The sequence below is a fragment of the Amphiura filiformis genome, chromosome 11 (assembly GCF_039555335.1).
Source record: "Amphiura filiformis chromosome 11, Afil_fr2py, whole genome shotgun sequence".
In the NCBI taxonomy this organism is placed as follows: Eukaryota; Metazoa; Echinodermata; class Ophiuroidea; order Amphilepidida; family Amphiuridae; genus Amphiura; species Amphiura filiformis.
In genome coordinates this window covers 15,066,079-15,086,227 of record NC_092638.1, presented here as the reverse complement: position 1 = coordinate 15,086,227, position 20,149 = coordinate 15,066,079, and the positions used below count along the sequence as shown (strand labels likewise).

The following is a 20,149-nucleotide window of genomic DNA, read 5'->3' as shown; positions in this document are numbered from 1 at the left end:
CCAAGTTTCATGCCCATACAACAGTTTTTACTAATTTGACCTCAGATGACCCTGGTGACCTCGAAATGACCTTCCAAAAATTTGGCTTTAAATGTTGACTGCACCCACCAAGTTTCATGCCCATCCGACTCTTTTTACTAATTTGACCTCAGATGACCCCTGGTGACCTCGAAATGACCTTCCACAAATTTGGCTTTAAATGTTGACTGTCCCTACCAAGTTTCATGCCCATACGACTGTTTTTACTAATCTGACCTCAAATGACCCCTGGTGACCTCGAAATGACCTTCCAAAAATTTGGCTTTAAATGTTGACTGTACCCACCAAGTTTCATGCCCATCCGACAGTTTTTACTAATTTGACCTCAGATGACCTCTGGTGACCTCGAAATGACCTTCCAAAAATTTGGCTTTATGTTGACTGCACCTACCAAGTTTCATAGCCATACGACAGTTTTTACTAATTTGACCTCAGATGACCCCTAGATGACCTCAGTGACCTTGACTCACTAACCAATACAAACTGGTTCTGTCTCGGGTCAACATGCACCCACCCACCAAGTTTGAGGAACGTGTGACTCCTAGTCTCCGAGAAAATAGGCGGAAAGCAAACTTTAACCAAATTTGTCACATACACACGCCCCACACATACATACGGAAAAGTGATTATATAGTCTCCTGCCTTATCAGGTGAGACAAAAAAAAATAGGGTAGGTAGGGATTAAAAAAACAATTTTTTTAAAAGTATATTCATGGACATTCTTTGTGATAAAAATTGAGACACTTACCAGTGTGCATTCTCGTAGTGAATGGTCTTCACTATCACAGTTCCAACATTTGCTTTTGGGTCTGAAATAAAACAGTGCACCGATTAGGAATCGAGTGTGGTTTTGAGGAAAGTTAAAAAAAAAAAGCATGATGTTAATCAATATCAATTGGTGCATGAGGTCCGTGTTCAATCCCTGGCAGTTGCAACTTGCTTTTAATTTAATTTGTAACATCTTTAAATTCAATTCAACTGCTTAAATGAACCAGGGGAGTACTCCATCCTTCCCCAGGGACTGCCTTTTGAGGAGAGTGAGAGCAATTGCTCTCTACTAGTAGCAGTCAAGTTAGCTCAATCGATAAGGCGTTCGACTATGGTGCGAGAGATTGCGGGTTCGAACCCTGGCGGTGACTAGTACGCTCTCGTGGTAAAAATTGAGTTAGCTTGAAATTCCCCTGGACAAGGAACTTACTGCTAATTTGTCTCGTTGTAACCTGTACGAAACTCGGGGAGCTGATCCTGGTTGCGAAGGTTATTTGTGGAATGTCTAGGGTGTGCGCTCTTGAAGCAGCAAAGTCCCTGATTTGTTGTTTAACCCTAACCGCCTAAGGGCTTTTTGGCGACGGGAAGGGAAAGAAGAAAAGAATAAAGAGAGAAAAGAAAGAAGTTGTTTGCTCTGGGTGGGATTTGAACCCGAGACCCCTCGCATGCCAAGCACTCGGTCGGCGACACCTTGCCACAGGTCTTGGGCTTCGCTGGCCAGCGAAACCGAGCCTATATAACACTTAGGGCGATTGCGTCATCACACCACGTGGGATGCACACACGAACAGCGCATATATCAAGTAGTATTTTGTAGTATACAGGAGGGTTAGGGTTATAAGGAAGCTATACTGAGTTTTGATAGTGGTAACCTAACCCTAACCGCCTAAGGGCTTTTTGGCAACGGGAAGGGAAAGAAGGAAAGAATAAAGAGAGAAAAGAAAGAAAGAAGTTGTTTGCTCTGGATGGGATTCGAACCCGAGACCCCTCGCATGCCAAGCACTCGGTCGGCGACACCTTGCCACAGGTCTTGGGCTTCGCTGGCCAGCGAAACTGTGCCTATATATCACTTAGGGCGATTGCGTCATCACACCACGTGGGATGCACACACGAACAGCGCATATATCAAGTAGTATATTGTAGTATACAGGAGGGTTAGGGTTAATGGTTTATGGAATGATGTGGGGCCGTAGTGGTCAGCGACAACCTGTAAAGTGTGCTGAGGCTTGTGGATCAACGTCTAGGCGTTGTGCCTGTGCATAGCGCACTATAAATCACTGCGCTTTTTTTTTAACTGCTCTCCTTAAGGTTGGTCTGAACCCTGGAATTATGGAAACTTTCGGGCCTCATAACTTCTAAATTGTTGGTCTAAAGTATATAAAAGTATACATATTTAGAATGGTAAAGACTTGATAAGTTCATCTGTGAGGTCAAATTTGGGCCAAAGTGGCACTTTTGGCCCAAAATCTAAAAATAACGGTTTTGGCCACTTCTTTTTGTGCACCGTAACAAAAAAAAATTCTTGAGCCAAAATTTTTTTATTAATTTTTAAAAACTAGATCAAAATATCTAGGACACGTTTTTTCATTTTTTTTTATTTTTACTTACTTTGAGAAATTTGTGACAAAAATGGTAAAAAAATGCTGATTTTTCAAAAAATCATAAAAAGCCCAATTTTGGCACAAATTTCAAATATTGTTGGTGAAATTGGTCAAAATTCAAAAAAATGAAAAAACTGGTCCTAGATATTTTGATATAGTTTTTAAAAATTAATAAAAATAAAATTTTGGCCCAAAATTTTTTTTTGTTACGGTGCACAAAAAAGAAGTGGCCCAAAAACCGTTATTTTGGGGATTTTGGGCCAAAAGTGCCATTTTGGCACAAATGTGCTTTGCCTTCTAAATATGTATACTGTTATATACTTTAGACCAACAATTTAGAAGTTACGAGGCCCGAAAGTTTCCATAATTCCAGGGTTCAGACCAACCTTAAATCCTTGAAGGCTCCAGAAGAGCTATACAATGTTCTCCTGTAAATTCCAAAAGATAGTTTGTGCTTCCGACGGGACATTAAACTGTTGGTCACGAGTACAGAAAGCTATTCTTGTACATGTATCTCACTATCAGTTTTGAACTAGATGGACAGCGGTTCTCGGATGTCGCGGTTTTCGACGCAAAGCGTCGACCGTGATGCCTCCACCAAAGGGAGTGATGTTGCACGTACTCACAAGTTGATACAAAGCTGGGTGACCCGGATGACCCCAAAATGACCTTCTAAATATTTGGCTCTAAATGTTGACTGTACCCACTAAGTTTCATGTACGTATGACAGTTTTTACTAATTTGACCTCAGATGACCCCTGGGTGACCCCAAAATGACCTCCCAAAAATTTGGCTCTAAATGTGACTGTACTCACCAAGTTTCATGCCCATATGATAGTTTTTACTCATTTGACCTCAGATGACCCCTGGGTGACCCCAAAATGACCTCCAAAAAATTTGTCTCTAAATGTGACTGTACTCACCAAGTTTCATGCCTATATGATAGTTCAAACTAATTTGACCTCAGATGACCCCTGGTGACCCCAAAATGACCTTCCAAAAATTTGGCTTTAAATGTTGACTGTACCCAATACGTTGTATGCCCATTCAATAGTTTTTACTAATTTGACCTCAGATGACCCCTGGGTGACCCCAAAATGATGTCCCAAAATTTGGCTCTAAATGTTGACTGTACTCACTAAGTTTCATGCCCATATGACAGTTTTATTTAATTTGACCTCAAATGACCTCTGGTGACCCCAAAATGACCTCCCAAAAATTTGGCTCTAAATGTTGACTGTACCCACCAAGTTTCATGCCCATTAGATAGTTTTTACTAATTTGACCTCAGATGACCCCTGGTGACCCCAAAATGACCTTCCACCAATTAGGCTCTCAATGTTGACTGTACCCACCAAGTTTCATTCCCATACGACAGTTTTTACTAACTTGACCTCAGATGACCCCTGGGTGACCCCAAAATGACCTTCTGAAAATTCGGCTCTAAATGTGGACTATACCTACCAAGTTTCATGGCCATATGACAGTTTTTGCTCATTTGACCTCAAATGACCCCTGCATGACCTCAGGTGACCTTGACCCACTAACCAATACAAACTTGTTCTGCCTGGGGTCAAGATGCACCCACCCACCAAGTTTGAGGAACATGCAACCCCTAGTCTCTGAGAAAAGAGGTAAATAAGGAAAATGAGCCCCTTGACCTCAAATGACCTTTTACCTCAGTATATGACCTTGAACCTCACCAAAAAAAAAGTAGCCAGAGTTTTTGACCATGACCCACCTATCCTGAAAATCTGAAGTCAATCCGCCCATCCATGCCCGAGATATGGCATCCGGACGGAAGCATCCGGACGGAAGGACGGATGGACGGAAGGACGGACATTGCAAAAACAGTATGCCTCGCGGTGGAGGCATAAAAAGAGTAGGATGCTATAATTGAAGGCAGAATTAAAAAAAGACTAGTTTGCGTATGACATCCTGACAACCAGACCATAAATTCTGTACTGCGCAGGTCAGCAACAAGTCACACCGCGCCTTTGCCCTGACATCAGACGCAAACTAGTCTTTTTAATTCGGTCTTCAATTATAACCCCTGACTGATGTCCCATTCATTCTGGACTTCAAAATTCACAGTGTGTTGGTCTTCACAAAATCAAGTTTGCACTATATAATGAAAGGAAGGAGGAAAGAAGGAAAGCAAGTGCAAATACATGTCATACTCCAACCTTAGGTACGCTGAGCAAAGATGGACTTTTAACACCAGCTGACAGACAATGACAGGTTGTATTTCTGCAAGATTACACAGACTGGCTGGTAGAAATTTAGGCATGGCACTACATGTACCTGCTCAATAAACTCCGGTAAATGTATGCCAGGCATGCAGGTCCTGTTGGGTCGTAACTTTTATTGGTCACCAATCTCGATTGACTGGTCAGTGCAAGCATAAACCCCTGAATTGATGAGTACTTGGGCCAAAAAAAAAATTGTTGTGTTGCCCTCCCAAGCCTAAAATCTGGTAGTACAACCAGCCAGATTTTTTTTTTTTACCAACTCAACCATTTGATACCTACTATTTCACAGTCACATGAGTGAAGAGAGGCATATGCTTATTAATATTGGCTGTATTTTCTACCCAATGTTGATGAATATTTTATTGAAGTAAATATTAATATTAATTGCCCTTCACAATTAATTCTTAGTTTACTATTTAAAGATTTTAAAATAGGCATGAGGTAACTTAATTATTAGTTATTTATTACTTATTATTTTCTTCATTTTGAAACAAGTGGTCACAGCCCAATATCAACATCCTGCATGGTACATTTTGGCACTGCAGATCATATTGCAATTGTGGTTGATTTTATACATTGATAATTAATAAGGCCACATAAAATTAATTATTCGTTTCGCGTCCACCGCCCGCCTTGGTTTTGGGGCCCGCATGGATTTATTTTTATTTTTTATTTTTTTCCAAAAGTACAATAAAATGCTGAAAAATACGAAAACAAACATAAATCAAAGTGCCGTGCAGTCCGCATGCATAGAATTAAACATTTAGCACTAAGTGATGACTGGTTCAGGCTGAGAATTAAAAATATATTTAGATGTAGGCCCTATCAATGATTTGCAGTAGGCCTATTAATCATTTTGTAGTATACCGATAAATGTATCGAGCAAAAGAAGCGGAAAGTAAGGCCGCCGGCCGTATTCTTTTTGGGACAAAACTCGGCAGCTATGTGCATGATTATTGCTGTGTTGTGTTCGTAGTTCGTTCATAGAAAGACTTTTAAAAGGAGAAGGGGTGTGTAGTGATAGATAGCTTTTTTATAGTCTGTGCAATGCAATGTACAAAAAATGTTCGATCTACCTATTTCTTTTTTGCCTAAATGATTGATGTACTCATTTTTTTTCATGGGCTAGTAATTATTTGGGGGGTGCAGCTGGGTGTCTAAAATTGGCTATTATCCGAAAAAGACATGGTTCAACTTGAAGGTGAAAAAAAAAAAAAAAACTCCCTCCGCCTCACTTTTCAAAAAACCAGGTGGACGCTAAACTAATTTATTTTTTATGTGGCCTAATGTGTGTTATTTGTTTGTTCAGGATTCATGATCAAAGTAAGAAAGTAGCAAATTAATGTAACAAAAATGTCATTTAACAGAGAAAATGACAGAGAAAAATCAAATAATTAAATATTTTGCAATTTTCAATTTTTGATGCGGGCGGGAAATAGGAAACTCAAAATCAATTGTGAAGGGCCTAACATCCATGTTGTTGGGATTCAATGAGTCAGTCCTACTATCCAATTAAAGTGCTGGCTTGGGGCACAATCTTTTTAGTGAACGTTATGGATCCGGGAATAGGCTTGGGGGTACATGTATGATAAAAAAATTGAAAAAAAAACAAAAAATTAAATTTAAAAAAAAAAAAAAAAAAAAAAAAAAAACCCGGCCCAGATTTTCGCGATTTTGACCCGGCCGCGGAGGGCAACACAACATTTTTTTTTTTTGGCCTTATCTTCTTTATCTGCACATGCACAAGTAGAGTTGCTTGAGATGAAAAATGAGTAACCATTTCACTATCTCACGTCACAGAGCATCTGTTTCTCGATCCTAATGACAAAATTCTTTTTCATATTCTTCCTTGACAGAATGAGCCACTTACAACATATACCTTTTCCCTCCCGGTCCTTTTCTTTCCCATAATTTCCTGTACTCACTCTTTTCTTTTCCCCTTTTCTGGACCACCCGCCCTTTTCCCACAGACCATAGGGTCAGTGTCTTAGCTAGCCACCCGTCTGGCCATCATTTTAGATGGGGAGTTTGCTCCTGGGACGGGCAAAATTAATGCTTTTGACAGATGCTACATTATAATTGTAGGTGTTTAGAAAGTCTGTTGACCTTTTTAGTAGACCCGGTTTGCAAAACAAGGCTATATCAGCACATATTTGAACTCTTTGAACCCCCAGTGGGCTGTAGAAGTCTGGTAAATGTTTTAAAGGTCAAATTGGGACAGGCAAATTTATTCAAATGACGGGCAAAGCTGAATTTCTAGCTAAGACTCTGCATAGGGTATGTGCTTTTCCCACCTCACCCTATTCTGTCCTACATCACAGACTCTACAAATTCTTTTTCTATGGACTGTACCAAGGTCTTACCTGCTAGCCTTTTTTGGTGCCTGCGGGTTTTCGTCTATAGGTAAAACTTCTAGAAAGACAGCCGTATAACTGATCTACATTCAGGAAAAAATTGCTTGCGATTATATACATTGAATATCAACGTATCCTTGTGATATTTACAGAATGCTGAATAAGAGCTTACTACTGTGGAAACTTGTTTTACACAAAATCTGTTATCAGAAAATTCCTGATAACACAAAAATGTTTTTTTAGTCTGAAGCCTATACCTTGTGTACCGTACATGATAACACATTTTTAACACTATCTAAAATCCAAGGCCTTGACAATTTTGTGTTAACAAGATTATACCGTATTGTCTCTAATAAACGCCCAAGAGAGGCATTGCATTTTTTCAAAGGGAGGGGGAATCTATTAGAGGCGATAAATCATAGGCAAACTCCATACACAAGTTTATAAAATATACCTGGAAATGACAAAATATCGCCAGGTGGCCTCTGGTTGTACTTCCTGTACTTAAATTTCAGGGTTGCAATGCTATTTTGGCTATCTGATCCTGATCGGTATTACTTGATGAGGAAGCATGAACATTTCTGTATTTTTAAAGCATTTTGGTTGAAAAATATGACGGGGGTGGGGCGTTTATTAAAAGGGGGAGCATTTAATAGAGGCAATACGGTATACATTATTGTATACTCTGATGAGAGTCCTGCAAATGTGATCAATTAAAACACCTGGCACATAAATATTCAATAATATTTTGAAAGGATACATAGGTATAGACCATCCTGAGAGTTGTGCATCACCATTTATAAGTGGTCTACCTATTAGATCTACACAAAACACCTGATAATATTGCAAATTTCCCGTCGACAGGTAAGCTTCCTTCTGAATCTCATTGCCTTCATCAATGATCACTCGTGATGACCTCTGAAACAGTAATGAATGAAAAAGAAGATTAAATTGTAAATTCAAGGTTTTAAGTAGACAAGTAGGTTTTGTTCATATTCATGATGTGCAAAACGTGATGGTAACAGCAACTTTATACACATGTTACACTTTGAAGAAGTGTTGTAAGAAAAAATGCAAGTAGATCATATCAGGCACCACAACCAAATTTGTTTGATCTACATGTATGGATTGATCGTTCGTTGATGTTGCTGTCATTTTGACACTTGCTACCAATGAACTTATTAATCAGAATTGTAAATTTGTGTTGGTCAAAACATTACAAGCCCATGCACAGTAAATGTCATGACAATTACAGTAAAATTGTTGTTACCGTATTTGTTCCAATAAGTGCCCATGCCCCAATAAGCGCCCACCCAGGGTAATTTCAATTTGCTAAAGGGTACCATTAATGTTGAATTGTCGGACAGACGTTGATACAGTGAAATAGCTGGGGATTAGAAGTCCTGTGTAAACTTGCAATACATTTTCTGCATCAGAAAAGCTACTGGAACGTCTTAGGAAACTTTTGTACATAAATTTGTCTCTAATAAATGCCTGTTAAGAAAAAAATTAGCTAAACCATGTAAAAAATAAGTGTCCACCCAAAATGACTTTGGTAAGCGCCCTGGGCGCTTATTGGAATGAATACAGTACTTCTGTGGTCCTGGTGCATGCTGGTGATCGGCAACTTTATACATGTATTGTACACATTTTGAAAAAGCATTGTAAGAAAGAATGCAAGTACATAATATCCGACACCACAACCAATTTTTGTTAGAAGAAATTTTTATTTGATGGTTAATTGGAAGGTGTAATCTTGCACAAGAGAAGCTCAATACACATGTCTTTATGGAAGACATATCACCCGCACAGGGGGTGTAAATTTCAAATGGAGTCTGGTCAGTCACACATACAGGTAATCTGTGTGGAAGATTAAGGTCATGTCTTCCATAGGGGGTGTATGGGTTACAAATGAAATAGCCCATTCAGGACCTAGATTTCGACGAGAATCACAGAATCGATTCTCGTAAGATTCAGTTGTGAGAATCCACTTCTCTCATTGTATCATACAGTAAGTGCAGTGACTATGATGGATTTTGATTCTCGCAAACCAAGACGGAATCTAGGCCCAGCCATTATGGTCAATCATCTATATGGGGTTCATGCTACCGCTGGAGTTTGATGATTAAACGGTAGATTAAGGGTAGACTAGGTATTGTTGGTCGAAGCAGCCAAAAAAATTTGATTTTCATTATCTAAATCAATATATTATTGAAAAATAAGGAAATGTCAATATATGTCATCATCTTCATTATCATACTGATTGATCATTACTATCAACCACATTTCTATAGTGTTATTTTTTCTCTAATTTAAAGTTCTTACTGATACCGACCTGTGGTTTGGCTACTGAGCTATCCTCTTCGTCATCATCATCATCTATATCAATCATGCCACTAGTATGTATCTTAGCAGTGCTTTCTCCTCTTGCAACAAGCTTTTCAAAGAATTCCTCTGCCTCTTGCCTGTATTTCCTGAAAGAACATAAAGAAGACATGTACAGGATATTGCAGGGCTCAAAAATGCATGAGGACTTAAATGTCACAAAATACTGTGAAGCTTGATATATACAGAAACGGGAAAAATAGAGATCAGTCAGTAATCGAGCTTGGTTCTATGGTAATCACTATGATTTTAAAACACATTCATAACCTCATTAATATCTGTGAAGCCTGTGATCCAATCAAAAGAAATTGATTGCCTGACCGCGTACTAATTGCGAGGTCATTAATAACTCACAATGACTCCTGACGTGCTACAATGACTTCTGGGTCAGTCCATGTCGAAACAGATTGAGTGTACACCCACCCTCTTGGATTTTGCTCTCCTTTGGCTCAGGGGTACCTTTCATGGATCCCTAGGTGAGGTCACAAGAAAACAATTCAAATTCCATTTCGTTTGCGAATGGCGGGCAATCAAAGTTTGGCGACCTCGACCAAAATTGTGAATTTAAGGGGTCCAAATGACAAAGTGCTCTCTTTGAGGGGGACTTTCTTCTTAATTTAATCAGTTGTGATCCTCTTTTTGAATGTGGTCACTCACTGGCTGTGTCTGAAATACCTAATGCCAAAAAAGATAGATTTGAATTTCGTTGGGATTTCAGAGGGGGTCAAAATCAGCACTTCGCCGTACTGTTCAATCAAATTATCTTGATTTTGAAGGACCCATGATAATGTCACAGTGCACTTATAGGTCCTAATTATGTTCAGAATGGATTAACCATATGCCAATGTCTATGAGCAATTAAAAAAAAGAGAATTTCTAGACCCCTACAGAATTTTAGGCCACCCTAAAGTGGTTCAGCCACAAATGACACTTAAAGTCGGCAAATTTTGACCCCTAATAACTTTAGGTGTACACCAGATATGAATTTCTAGTCGTTTGCATCTGAAAGAATGTAGTTTAATGTTACTAGGAACATAAGATTTGTTTTGTATTTTTGTGTTTTAGTATTAAGTTGACGCTTTCAAAAATAGTCATTTTTGCCTAACATACCATGCATACAGGATACGGTACAAAATGCCAATTTTAGTATGATATTTTTTTATATTTTTGATCATTTTATAGCCATTTGTATTATTTATCCTGATATTTCAAGTTGCTCTTGAGTCAAGTAATAAGAAAAAACTACTTTCTAATCCTCTGTATGGATTTTTATAAGGGGTCAAAATGCACTTCCTGGCAACGATGCACATGCAAAGTACAGGTTATGGGGTCAAATTTTCAGAATGCTCCCAATTATGTCAAGTAATATATCAAATTACTCGTATGGTCATGAGGATTCCAAAATGTATAGTTTGTTATGTGTCAGACCTTTCAGGAGGCGCTATGACGAAAAATGTTCATAGGTCAACGACCTTTTGAAAGTATCAAAACACAAAAATACAAAACAAATCTTATGTTCCTAGTAACATAAGACTACATTCTTTCAGATGCAAACGACTAGAAATTCATATCTGGTGTCCACCTAAAGTTATTAGGTGTCAAAATTTGCCGATTTTAAGCGCCATTTGTGGCTGAACCACTTTAGGGGGCCTAAAATTCTGTAGGGGGTCTAGAAATTTCTCTTTTTTTGAATTGCTCATATACATTGGCACATGGTTAATCCATTCTGAACATAATTAGGACCTATAAGTGCACTGTGGCATTATCATGGGTCCTTCAAAATCAAAGATAATTTGATTGAACAGTATGAAGTGCTGATTTTGACCCCCTCTGAAATCCCAACGAAATTCCGAATCAATCTTTTTTGGCATTAGGCATTTCAGACACAGCCAGTGAGTGACCACATGCAAAAAGAGGGTCACAACTGATTTAATTAAGAAGAAAATGCCTCTCAAAGAGAGCGCTTTGTCATTTGGACACCTTAAATTCCCAATTTTGGTCATGGTCGCCAAACTTTGATGGCCCGCCATTCGCAAACGCAATTGAATTTGACTTTTTTTCTTGTGACCTCACCTAGGGGTCCATGAAAGGTACCCCTGAGCCAAAGGAGAGCATAATCCAAGAGGGTGGGTGTACACTCAGTCTGTTTTGACATGGACTGACCCTTCTGCGTGCATGCGTGTATAAGCTAAGCGTTATAGCAATGCACACGCCTACGCGATGCCGTCATGCTTCTGTGATTGGTAGCTCTTGTTGTCGGCGCAAATGTTACATTCGCCTGGTCGATTTTTTGCAGGGTAGGTTACAACAATAATTACAAGGCGGTTCTCGAACCACGAGTCTCGCCTGCTTTTGTGACCGCCTGCTTTTGCGATAACTGTTGGTAGAGAGGTAAATGAATTTGGCGGTTATCGGCTGGGCACGATTATCTGGCCGATGGTAACTGTACCCACCAAGTTTCATGCCCATGCAACAGTTTTTACTAATATGACCTCAGATGACCCCGGGTGGCCCTGAAAGGACCTACAAAAATTTTGGCTCTAAATGTTGACTGTACCCCTCGTGCTAAGTTTCATGCCCATACGACAGACTCGACAGTTTTTACTAATTTGACCTCAGATGACCCCTGGTGGCCTCGAAATGACCTTCCAAAAATGTGGCTTTAAATGTTGACTGTACCCATCATTTGTTTCATGCCCATACGAGTTTTTACTAATTTGTCCTCAGATGACCCCTGGTGACTCCGAAATTACCTTCCAAATATTTGGTTTTAAATGTTGACTGTATCCACCAAGTTGCATGACCATACGACAGTTCTTACTAATTTGACCTCAGATGACCCCTGGTGACCCCGAAATGACCTTCCAAAAATTTGGCTTTAAATGTTGACTGTACCCACCAAGTTTCATGCCCATCCGACAGTTTTTTCTAATTTGACCTCACATGACCCCTGGTAACCTCAAAATGACCTTCCAAAAATTTGGCTTTAAATGTTGACTGTACCCACCAAGTTTCATGTCCATCCAACAGTTTTTACTAATTTGACCTCAGATGACCCTGAAATGACCTTCCAAAAATTTGGCTTTAAATGTTGACTGTACCCACCAAGTTTCATGTCCATACGACAGTTTTTACTAATTTGACCTCAGATGACCCCTGGTGACCCCAAAATGACCTTCCAAAAATTTGGCTTTAAATGATGACTGTACCCACCAAGTTTCATGCCCATACGACAGTTTTACTAATTTGACCTCAGATGACCCTGGTGACCCCAAAATGAACTTCCAAAATTTGCCTTGAAATGTTGACTGTACCCATCAAGTTTCATGCCCATACGAGTTTTTAATATCTTGACCTCAGATGACCCCTGAGTGACCTCGGATGACCCCGTAATGACCTTCCAAAAATTTGGCAAAACCAAAGAACTATTTCATCAAAGTAATAAATCAAAACAGAAAGATGCTTCCTTTACGAAAGTTATCACTCATTGAAAGTGCTACTTTGCTATACTTTACAAAGAAAGCGACTATCTTACAGTTGTCATATTTCCTTAATTACATGACCGATCAAGCTGTTATTGGGATATGTGATGCACAGTTGAAAATTAATTATTAAAAGATTTGGTGACCTCAGTTGACCTTTGACCTTGTATGTGACCTTTGACCTCACGAAATTGGATAAAGTATGTTGCGCTGAAAAATCAAATTTGGCAATACCAAAGAACTATTTCATCAAATAAATCGAAACAGAAAGATGCTTCCTTTACGAGTTATCACTCATTGAAAGTGCTACTTTGCTATACTTTACAAAGAAAGCGACTATCTTAAAGTCGTCATATTTCCTTAATTACATGACCGATCAAGCTGTTATTGGGATATGTGATGCACAGTTGATAATTAATTATTAAAAGATTTGGTGACCTCAGTTGACCTTTGACCTTGTATGTGACCTTTGACCTCATGAAAATCTAATCAGGTCGAGAACCTCTGGCCACGCAACTCCCCACCAAGTTAGGTCACTGTACCCCATACGGATCTCCAGATAATCTGTTCACAAGGTATTTTGCTTATTACGCATATATTATGCAAATTAGGTACTTATTAACCATATTTTACGCTCAAAATCTAATCAGGTCGAGAACCTCTGGCCCCGCTACTCCTCACCAAGTTACGTCACTGTACCCCATACAGATCTCCAGATAAGCTGTTCACAAGGGTTTTTTGCTTGATACGCATCAAATACGCATAAATTATGCAAATTAGGTACTTAATTAGCATATTTTGCGCTGAAAATCTAATCAGGTCGAGAACATCTGGCCACGCTTACTCCCCACCAAGTTACGCCACTGTACCCCATACGGATCTCCAGATAAGCTGTTCACAAGGGTTTTTTGCTTGATACGCATCAAATACGCATAAATTATGCAAATTAGGTACTTATTTAGCATATTTTGCGCTGAAAATCTAATCAGGTCGAGAACATCTGGCCACGCTACTCCCCACCAAGTTACGTCCACTGTACCCCATACGGATCTCCAGATAATCTGTTCACAAGGTATTTTGCTTATTACGCATAAATTATGCAAATTAGGTACTTAATTACCATATTTTGCGCTCAAAATCTAATCAGGTCGACACCCTTTGGTCATGCTACCCCCTATAAAGTTTCATCATCATAGTACTTACGGTTCTCAAGATAACGCGTTCACAAGCTTTTTCCGAACACACACACGCACGCACGCACACACACACGCACGGACACACACACACCATAGTGATTACTAAGTCTCTCCCTGAACATTCAGGCGAGACAAAAACTGGTTATATTTAAGGTTAAACAAAGTGTTGAAGGGCTTTACCTCCAGAAAAAATATATTATTACCTTATACGTAAGAAAATATGTCTACTTATCATGTGAAATAAAAAAAATCCGGAAAAATTGTGTGAAAATGTGTTTTTAGCCTATTTTTTTAGCTGTTATCAAGCACTATTATTCGATTTGTTTACAAGCGCCAAGCAACTGTCGTCTGGGAGAGTGATTGACATCTTTATTATTAGAGAAGAATGGAATCTGTATAGTTCATGAATATTCATGTAGTATTTACACAACCTGTATCCCAGCCATTTTTGCCTAGTTATCGTAATCGTCATATAAGACGCCCATATGATCCATGGTGTTAAACTGATATTCAACAACTTTATATCTCTCGATCTTTGCGATCCGAAATATTGAATTTCAACTTTAGGCACATCTCTAGCAAGGTAATAAATACCTGTCACAAATAGAGGTCTTGAAATGTTACTTGCAACGTTAAAAATGTGAATAGAGAACAAATCGGGTTCAAACATGCTTCAAAAATATGAAGGTAATTGTCAACGCCTACTACCAGAATAGCCGGAAGAGGGCAGACTTCATAAGGGAGTGTTCATATATTTTAGTGGGGACAAAGAATTTGGAACTTATTTCGGAAATTTCCTGGGTTTTTGGTTTTGTTTTTTATTTTATCTTCCTGTTCGGGTGTTTCGGTTGGCACATTTTCGGGCATTTTCATGCACTTTACAGGAGTTTTTCGTGGTTTCTCTGTAGCTGCCGTGTGTACTTTTCCCCACGTACAGGGTATAAATCCCGGGTATAAATAAATAAATGAATAATAACATATAAAAAAAGAATCTGGAACTTCAACGTCAAAAAACAAGACAAATTGTACCCTGCTAAAAATATCAACCCATATCCTCTCTGAGAATAAAAATAATAAGACTCCAACCTCACCTGCAAAAAAATATTTTTTCGGGGATAATTTGGGATAAGTTCGGGCCTATTTTATTGCGACAATTTTCAAAATCTATAAGGTGAAATGTGTCGTGGGGATGTGCGGCAGATTTGGGGTGCATTTTCAGCCATTTAGTTTAGACTCTGTTGTATTTTTAGCCATGATTTTATTGACCCTCAGTGTCATGAAAATGAGGTTCAAGAAGGGTATTTTCAATAATTTTCTCGAAAAAGTAAATATTTGCGAAAACTTTCAGTCCAAAAGTTGATACAATTTTGGGTCTGTTTTCTTCAAATTTGGTTTAAAATCGCACCGTAGTTTTTTCGGAGTCACAGCCTCACATCCTTACCCAAACCAGCTTGAGAAGGTTCCCCGGTGTGTGCAAATTTGTAATTTATAGGCCTACACTCGTTATTTAAGCCTAAAATCAAAGTGTTAATACCATTAACACTGCCATGGCCCGCTTTTGTCGTGATGACTGGCTTCCAAAATGTAGGCCTATTTTAAATTATAAATCTGGTCCCGCTAGAGGTGTGTTTTTACCCGCTGGAGGTCTCTCCCTCGGGTTCGTGGATGTGCCACAGTTTTGGGGTAGGCCTACCTTTTCAACGACTATGATGGGTGGGTTTACAGCGAAGACCAACTTTTGGGCGCATTTTGGCAAAAGTGCCCTTAAAAAAGCGTCCAAATTAGGCCAAATTTGGATGACTTTGATCCTCAAGCGGTACAAATGTTTTGAAGAGACCACGCCCGAGGTGTTTTTATTTAAAAAATGGTCGGGCCTGCTAAAAAACCTCCCGAATCAAGCATGGGTAGGCCTACCAAAATGCCTTGAGACCCCCCCACCCAGCGCCGGGACCTACATGACATGATATTCTCCATGAGTCCACCAGAAAATATAAAAATACAACATTTTGATAGGCCTACTATATTTGTCTGTATAAAGAGCTTGGCGTACCTGGATTTGCCGACTCCAATGTTCATTTTGAACCATTAATATTTGAGCCACGGCGCCGGGAATGTGAAAAGCGGGGGGGGGCGGTAGGAGCAACAAATTATTCAGGACGATGCGTGAGATTTTACTAATTTTCCAGCTTTTTATGCGTGAGATTTATTACGTAGGCGTGAGATTATACTACCTTGGCGTGAGACCGTGAGAAAGTGACCCAATGCGTGAGACTCACGGCCAATGCGTGAGAGTTGACAGCCCTGCTTGTAGGCCTACCGCGTATGTCTACCGTGATGACAGTAGCGTAGGCTGCCGGGGGGCAATGCAAAATTGCCTATTTGGGCCCCGCCCCTAGTGCAAGGAAAAAAAGAGGGAAAGGGGGGGAGAAAGAGGAAAAAGAGAGGAGAGGGTGAGAGGAGGGGCAGAGAGATGGGGAATCCCAACGATATGCAATACAGCTCAATAGGCCTACCATATACGATTATGATAAGCCTGGCAAAATTGTCTATTTGGGCCCCGCCCCAGTGGGAAATTTGGTGGATATTTGGGCCCCTCCCCATAGGGCCTACAGTCTTGCCCCTCCTGGAAAAAATCCCAGCTACGCCTGCCATGCGTGATGATGTTGCAAAGTTGCGGAAGTTCATTCATAAATTTCCCATTTCCACTCGACAACAACAGACCAGCACGCAGCGCGCAGTAGCTAATCCCCGAGCTAATCAGAGACATGTGCGTTTCTCTTTCAACAGAAAATAATGTGACCATGTGACTGACACGATGTACGCTTCAAATAATTATGCTCTCGGCGCCAAAAGTATGATAATGGAAAATATTTATAATGAACACTCCCTTATTTAGCCACACCTTTCTCGTGTTGCCTGGTATATCAGCAAAATCCTACACTATCGCCTTCCCTTGGTAAAATCCCTGATAAAAACTCGTGATATTGAAATTGAATTTCAGCGCCAGAACTTCCGTCATTCTAGCATCATGGATGGATAGGCTATGCAGTGGCGCCGCTAGGGGGGGCAGTATTTCCCCAATATTTTTTCTTTCTCATCCAGTTTTTAGGCAAAATCCCCACAATTATGTAATTTTCCACTTTTTGCGGCAATTTCAAGTGCAATAAGTGCCCCGCCTCAAATTCACTTCCCCGGCCCCATGCCCGAAAAAAAATTCTGGTTCCGCCACTACGGGTATGGCCATAGCTAGGGGCGTCCCCCCGTTGCCCTTGGTTATGCTGGACGATGAGAAATTTAGAGCTTGTTCAATTCCGCCAATTTTAGAAATTTTAAAGGTAGGCCTATATACAGTGTAGGCATGTATATAGCCTATAGAAAACGGATCACAGTCAAATAAAATATAAAAATCGTAGGCCCAATAATTTTACTAATGGCATTTATTGAGCTGCTCACTTCTTGAAAATCCTATGGTTTAATATTGATATTATATAATTGAGCTCCTTGTCAAGCTCCTCAGTAGGCCTACACATAGGAGAGTGACTAACTGAGCTCCCGATATTTTCAGAAATGAAGGCCTGGCCTATTAAATGAATAATTAGGATTGAGGCAGCCTTTTGTTTCATTTTACAGAACTTTTTTAATCCCCCAAAATTAGTGGGTTTTTTTAATGGGGAGTAGGCTTTTAAAACGAAATTCAAATTTGGCAATATTTTCCATTGCTTAATGAATTGATCTGCGTGAAAATGCCTAAACATGTGGCCAGAGCGGGATGACTGGTATAAAAATCTTAACTTGTGAGAAAGGACGTAGGCCTATGGGGTTGTATGAGGCTGTGGATCACGAAATGCCCCTTTAATGTGTGCTAGGTAAAGTCATTCTTCCTTTCGACCTGCCAAAATTTAATTTTATTCCCTCCCCGCCCCGGCTTGCCAAAAAATTGCTTTCTCGAAAGGCTGTGCAATCAGTACCGGTATTAGCCTACTAATTATAAGCCAACATTTCCAAGCGACTCGCTAAAAATCGCTTGCCTCCCGTCTCGGCCAGCCGAAAATCGCTTGTCCGCACCCCCCTGGCCTGCCAAAAATGCCCCATCCCCTTTGCATATAGCCTATATATAGGCGTATGCCAATTTTTTGGGATCCCCAATTTCCATACCCATACCTTAAATGGATTTCTAAATATCTACCTGTTGCAAGCGCAGCATTGGCGCTGGATTTTAAGCTAGAAAATACCTAAATATTTTAAAATCCAAACTCGGCAACACCACTTGCCCTCGGCAACACCACTTGGCAAATACAGCCCGTCAGAACAATGTCGCATGCGTAAACATGTGTTTTAAAAAGAAATGAGAGTGTCACTTCTGTCCAAAAAATTTCGAATTTTGGCCTTGAGCAGCGACAATCAGAGGTAAGAAAAACACAGTATGACGCAGCTTGAAATATAGAATCACTATATCAATTTTGAAGTTTGTACTTCAAAGCACAGTCCGACACGAGGTGAAATGGTTCGAAAAAAAATTGATTTCGCTGTATCTTTTTATCGCGAAACTAGACAATTTGGCAGCAGCGAGTCGGAAAAATAGCAAATATCTCAATTTTCTGCTATCGAAATGAAAATTTAAATAGCACCTGCATGCAGAAGAGGGTTTATAGAAATAATGTAGGTCAGAATTTTGTCTATGAAATCTTGCACGGAATTATTATTACTGGTTACAAAACGACATACAAGTGGAGGCCATTTTACTTCAAATTCAGCCAACATTTTAAGCTTACATAAAAAATCGAGACAACCAATATCAAGAATGAATATGCACATTCTTTTATTGACTTGTTTGTAATGTGCGTCGAAGTTCCCAACAAAATCGCCACTTCCAATGAGAAATTATGGCCGTGTTCCCAAAAATCTTGATGCTCGGATATTGAAAAAAATTTGAAATGTTTGAAAAGTACATTTCATTTTGAGCCAAGTGGAAAATTCAAGCATAATAATGACCCTTACACTTTCAGCTTTTAGACGTAGTTTGTGTTTTCTCTCTCCGATATTTATTTCCAGAAATAGATAAGTTTAAAGGGGGCTACGTGCATCCCATTTTGCTTCTGAAAATGGCAAAATTGTGTATAACCTTAACAGCGTTTTATGACATAAAATGCCAGTTTGATTTGTTCAAAATATTAGATACAACGGTAATGAATGACAATAATAACTTTGCCCCATCTTTTTTTTTGTCATTGTGTGAAATTGACGGGTTTTGTTTTGGGCCTCGGTATTTTTGCTCGGGAGCTACTACTCCCTCGGAAAAATACCTCAGCCCAAAACAAAACCCTCCGATTTCACACAATGACCTCAAAATAGATGGTGCACAGTTATTATTGTCTACAGAAGTTTCATTGATAGCTCACTTGGAAAAAGAGGGCATGGGTTCAAATCACGGTTAAAGGATGACTTTTCTCCAAATTCTTTGACCTACTCAATGATATCTAATCTAACTCTTCCATTGTGGTGCTGTAGTCTGAAATTCCTTTCATTTGAACATCAAAGAATGACTAAGAACGACAGGAAGAAGATAGCTGCATTTGAGATGTGGTGCTATAGGAGGCTGTTGGGAGTATCTTGGAAAGACAAGAAGACAAACATATGGGTCCTGAATAAGATTGGCACAGACTTAAACATCAGAAAGTCCATCATTGAGAGGAAATTGCGCTACTTTGGCAATATTGTAAGAAAGGATGGTGGAGTTGAGAAGCAGATTCTTGAGGGAGCTGTGGAAGCCTATTGTGGAAGGAGACATCCAACAACATCTTGGACAAATGATGTGAAGAATGTTTCATCACACTGAACGTATGGTGCAACACGTTTGGCTTTTGATAGAAGTAGATGGTGTACTCTTGTGAAGACCACAGCAGCGCAATCCTACGCCATCTGACCCAGAGAGAGAGAGAGAGAGAGAGAGAGAGAGAGAGAGACCATCTTACCTTGATATATCATTGTTCATAAAAATGATGTGTGCTATAGGACCACTCTCTGTATTTTGCACATGTAATCCACTGTAATGTAAAAGAAAGAAAATGACATC

The 20,149-nt window shown here is 39.6% G+C and overlaps 1 protein-coding gene across 1 annotated transcript in view; it reads right to left on the bottom strand.

Annotated features, from left to right (window-relative positions):
- The window catches only part of LOC140164398 (zinc finger CCHC domain-containing protein 8-like), a 42,094-nt gene that overhangs the window by 7,077 nt on the left and 14,868 nt on the right, over window positions 1-20,149 (bottom strand). Inside the window, exons 3-7 of the mRNA XM_072187677.1 lie at window positions 20,049-20,120; window positions 9,349-9,487; window positions 7,774-7,931; window positions 7,023-7,091; window positions 788-848 (exon numbers count right to left, since the gene is read on the bottom strand). Coding sequence (XP_072043778.1) covers window positions 788-848; window positions 7,023-7,091; window positions 7,774-7,931; window positions 9,349-9,487; window positions 20,049-20,120 — 499 coding nt within the window. The remainder of the gene's footprint in view (window positions 1-787; window positions 849-7,022; window positions 7,092-7,773; window positions 7,932-9,348; window positions 9,488-20,048; window positions 20,121-20,149) is intronic.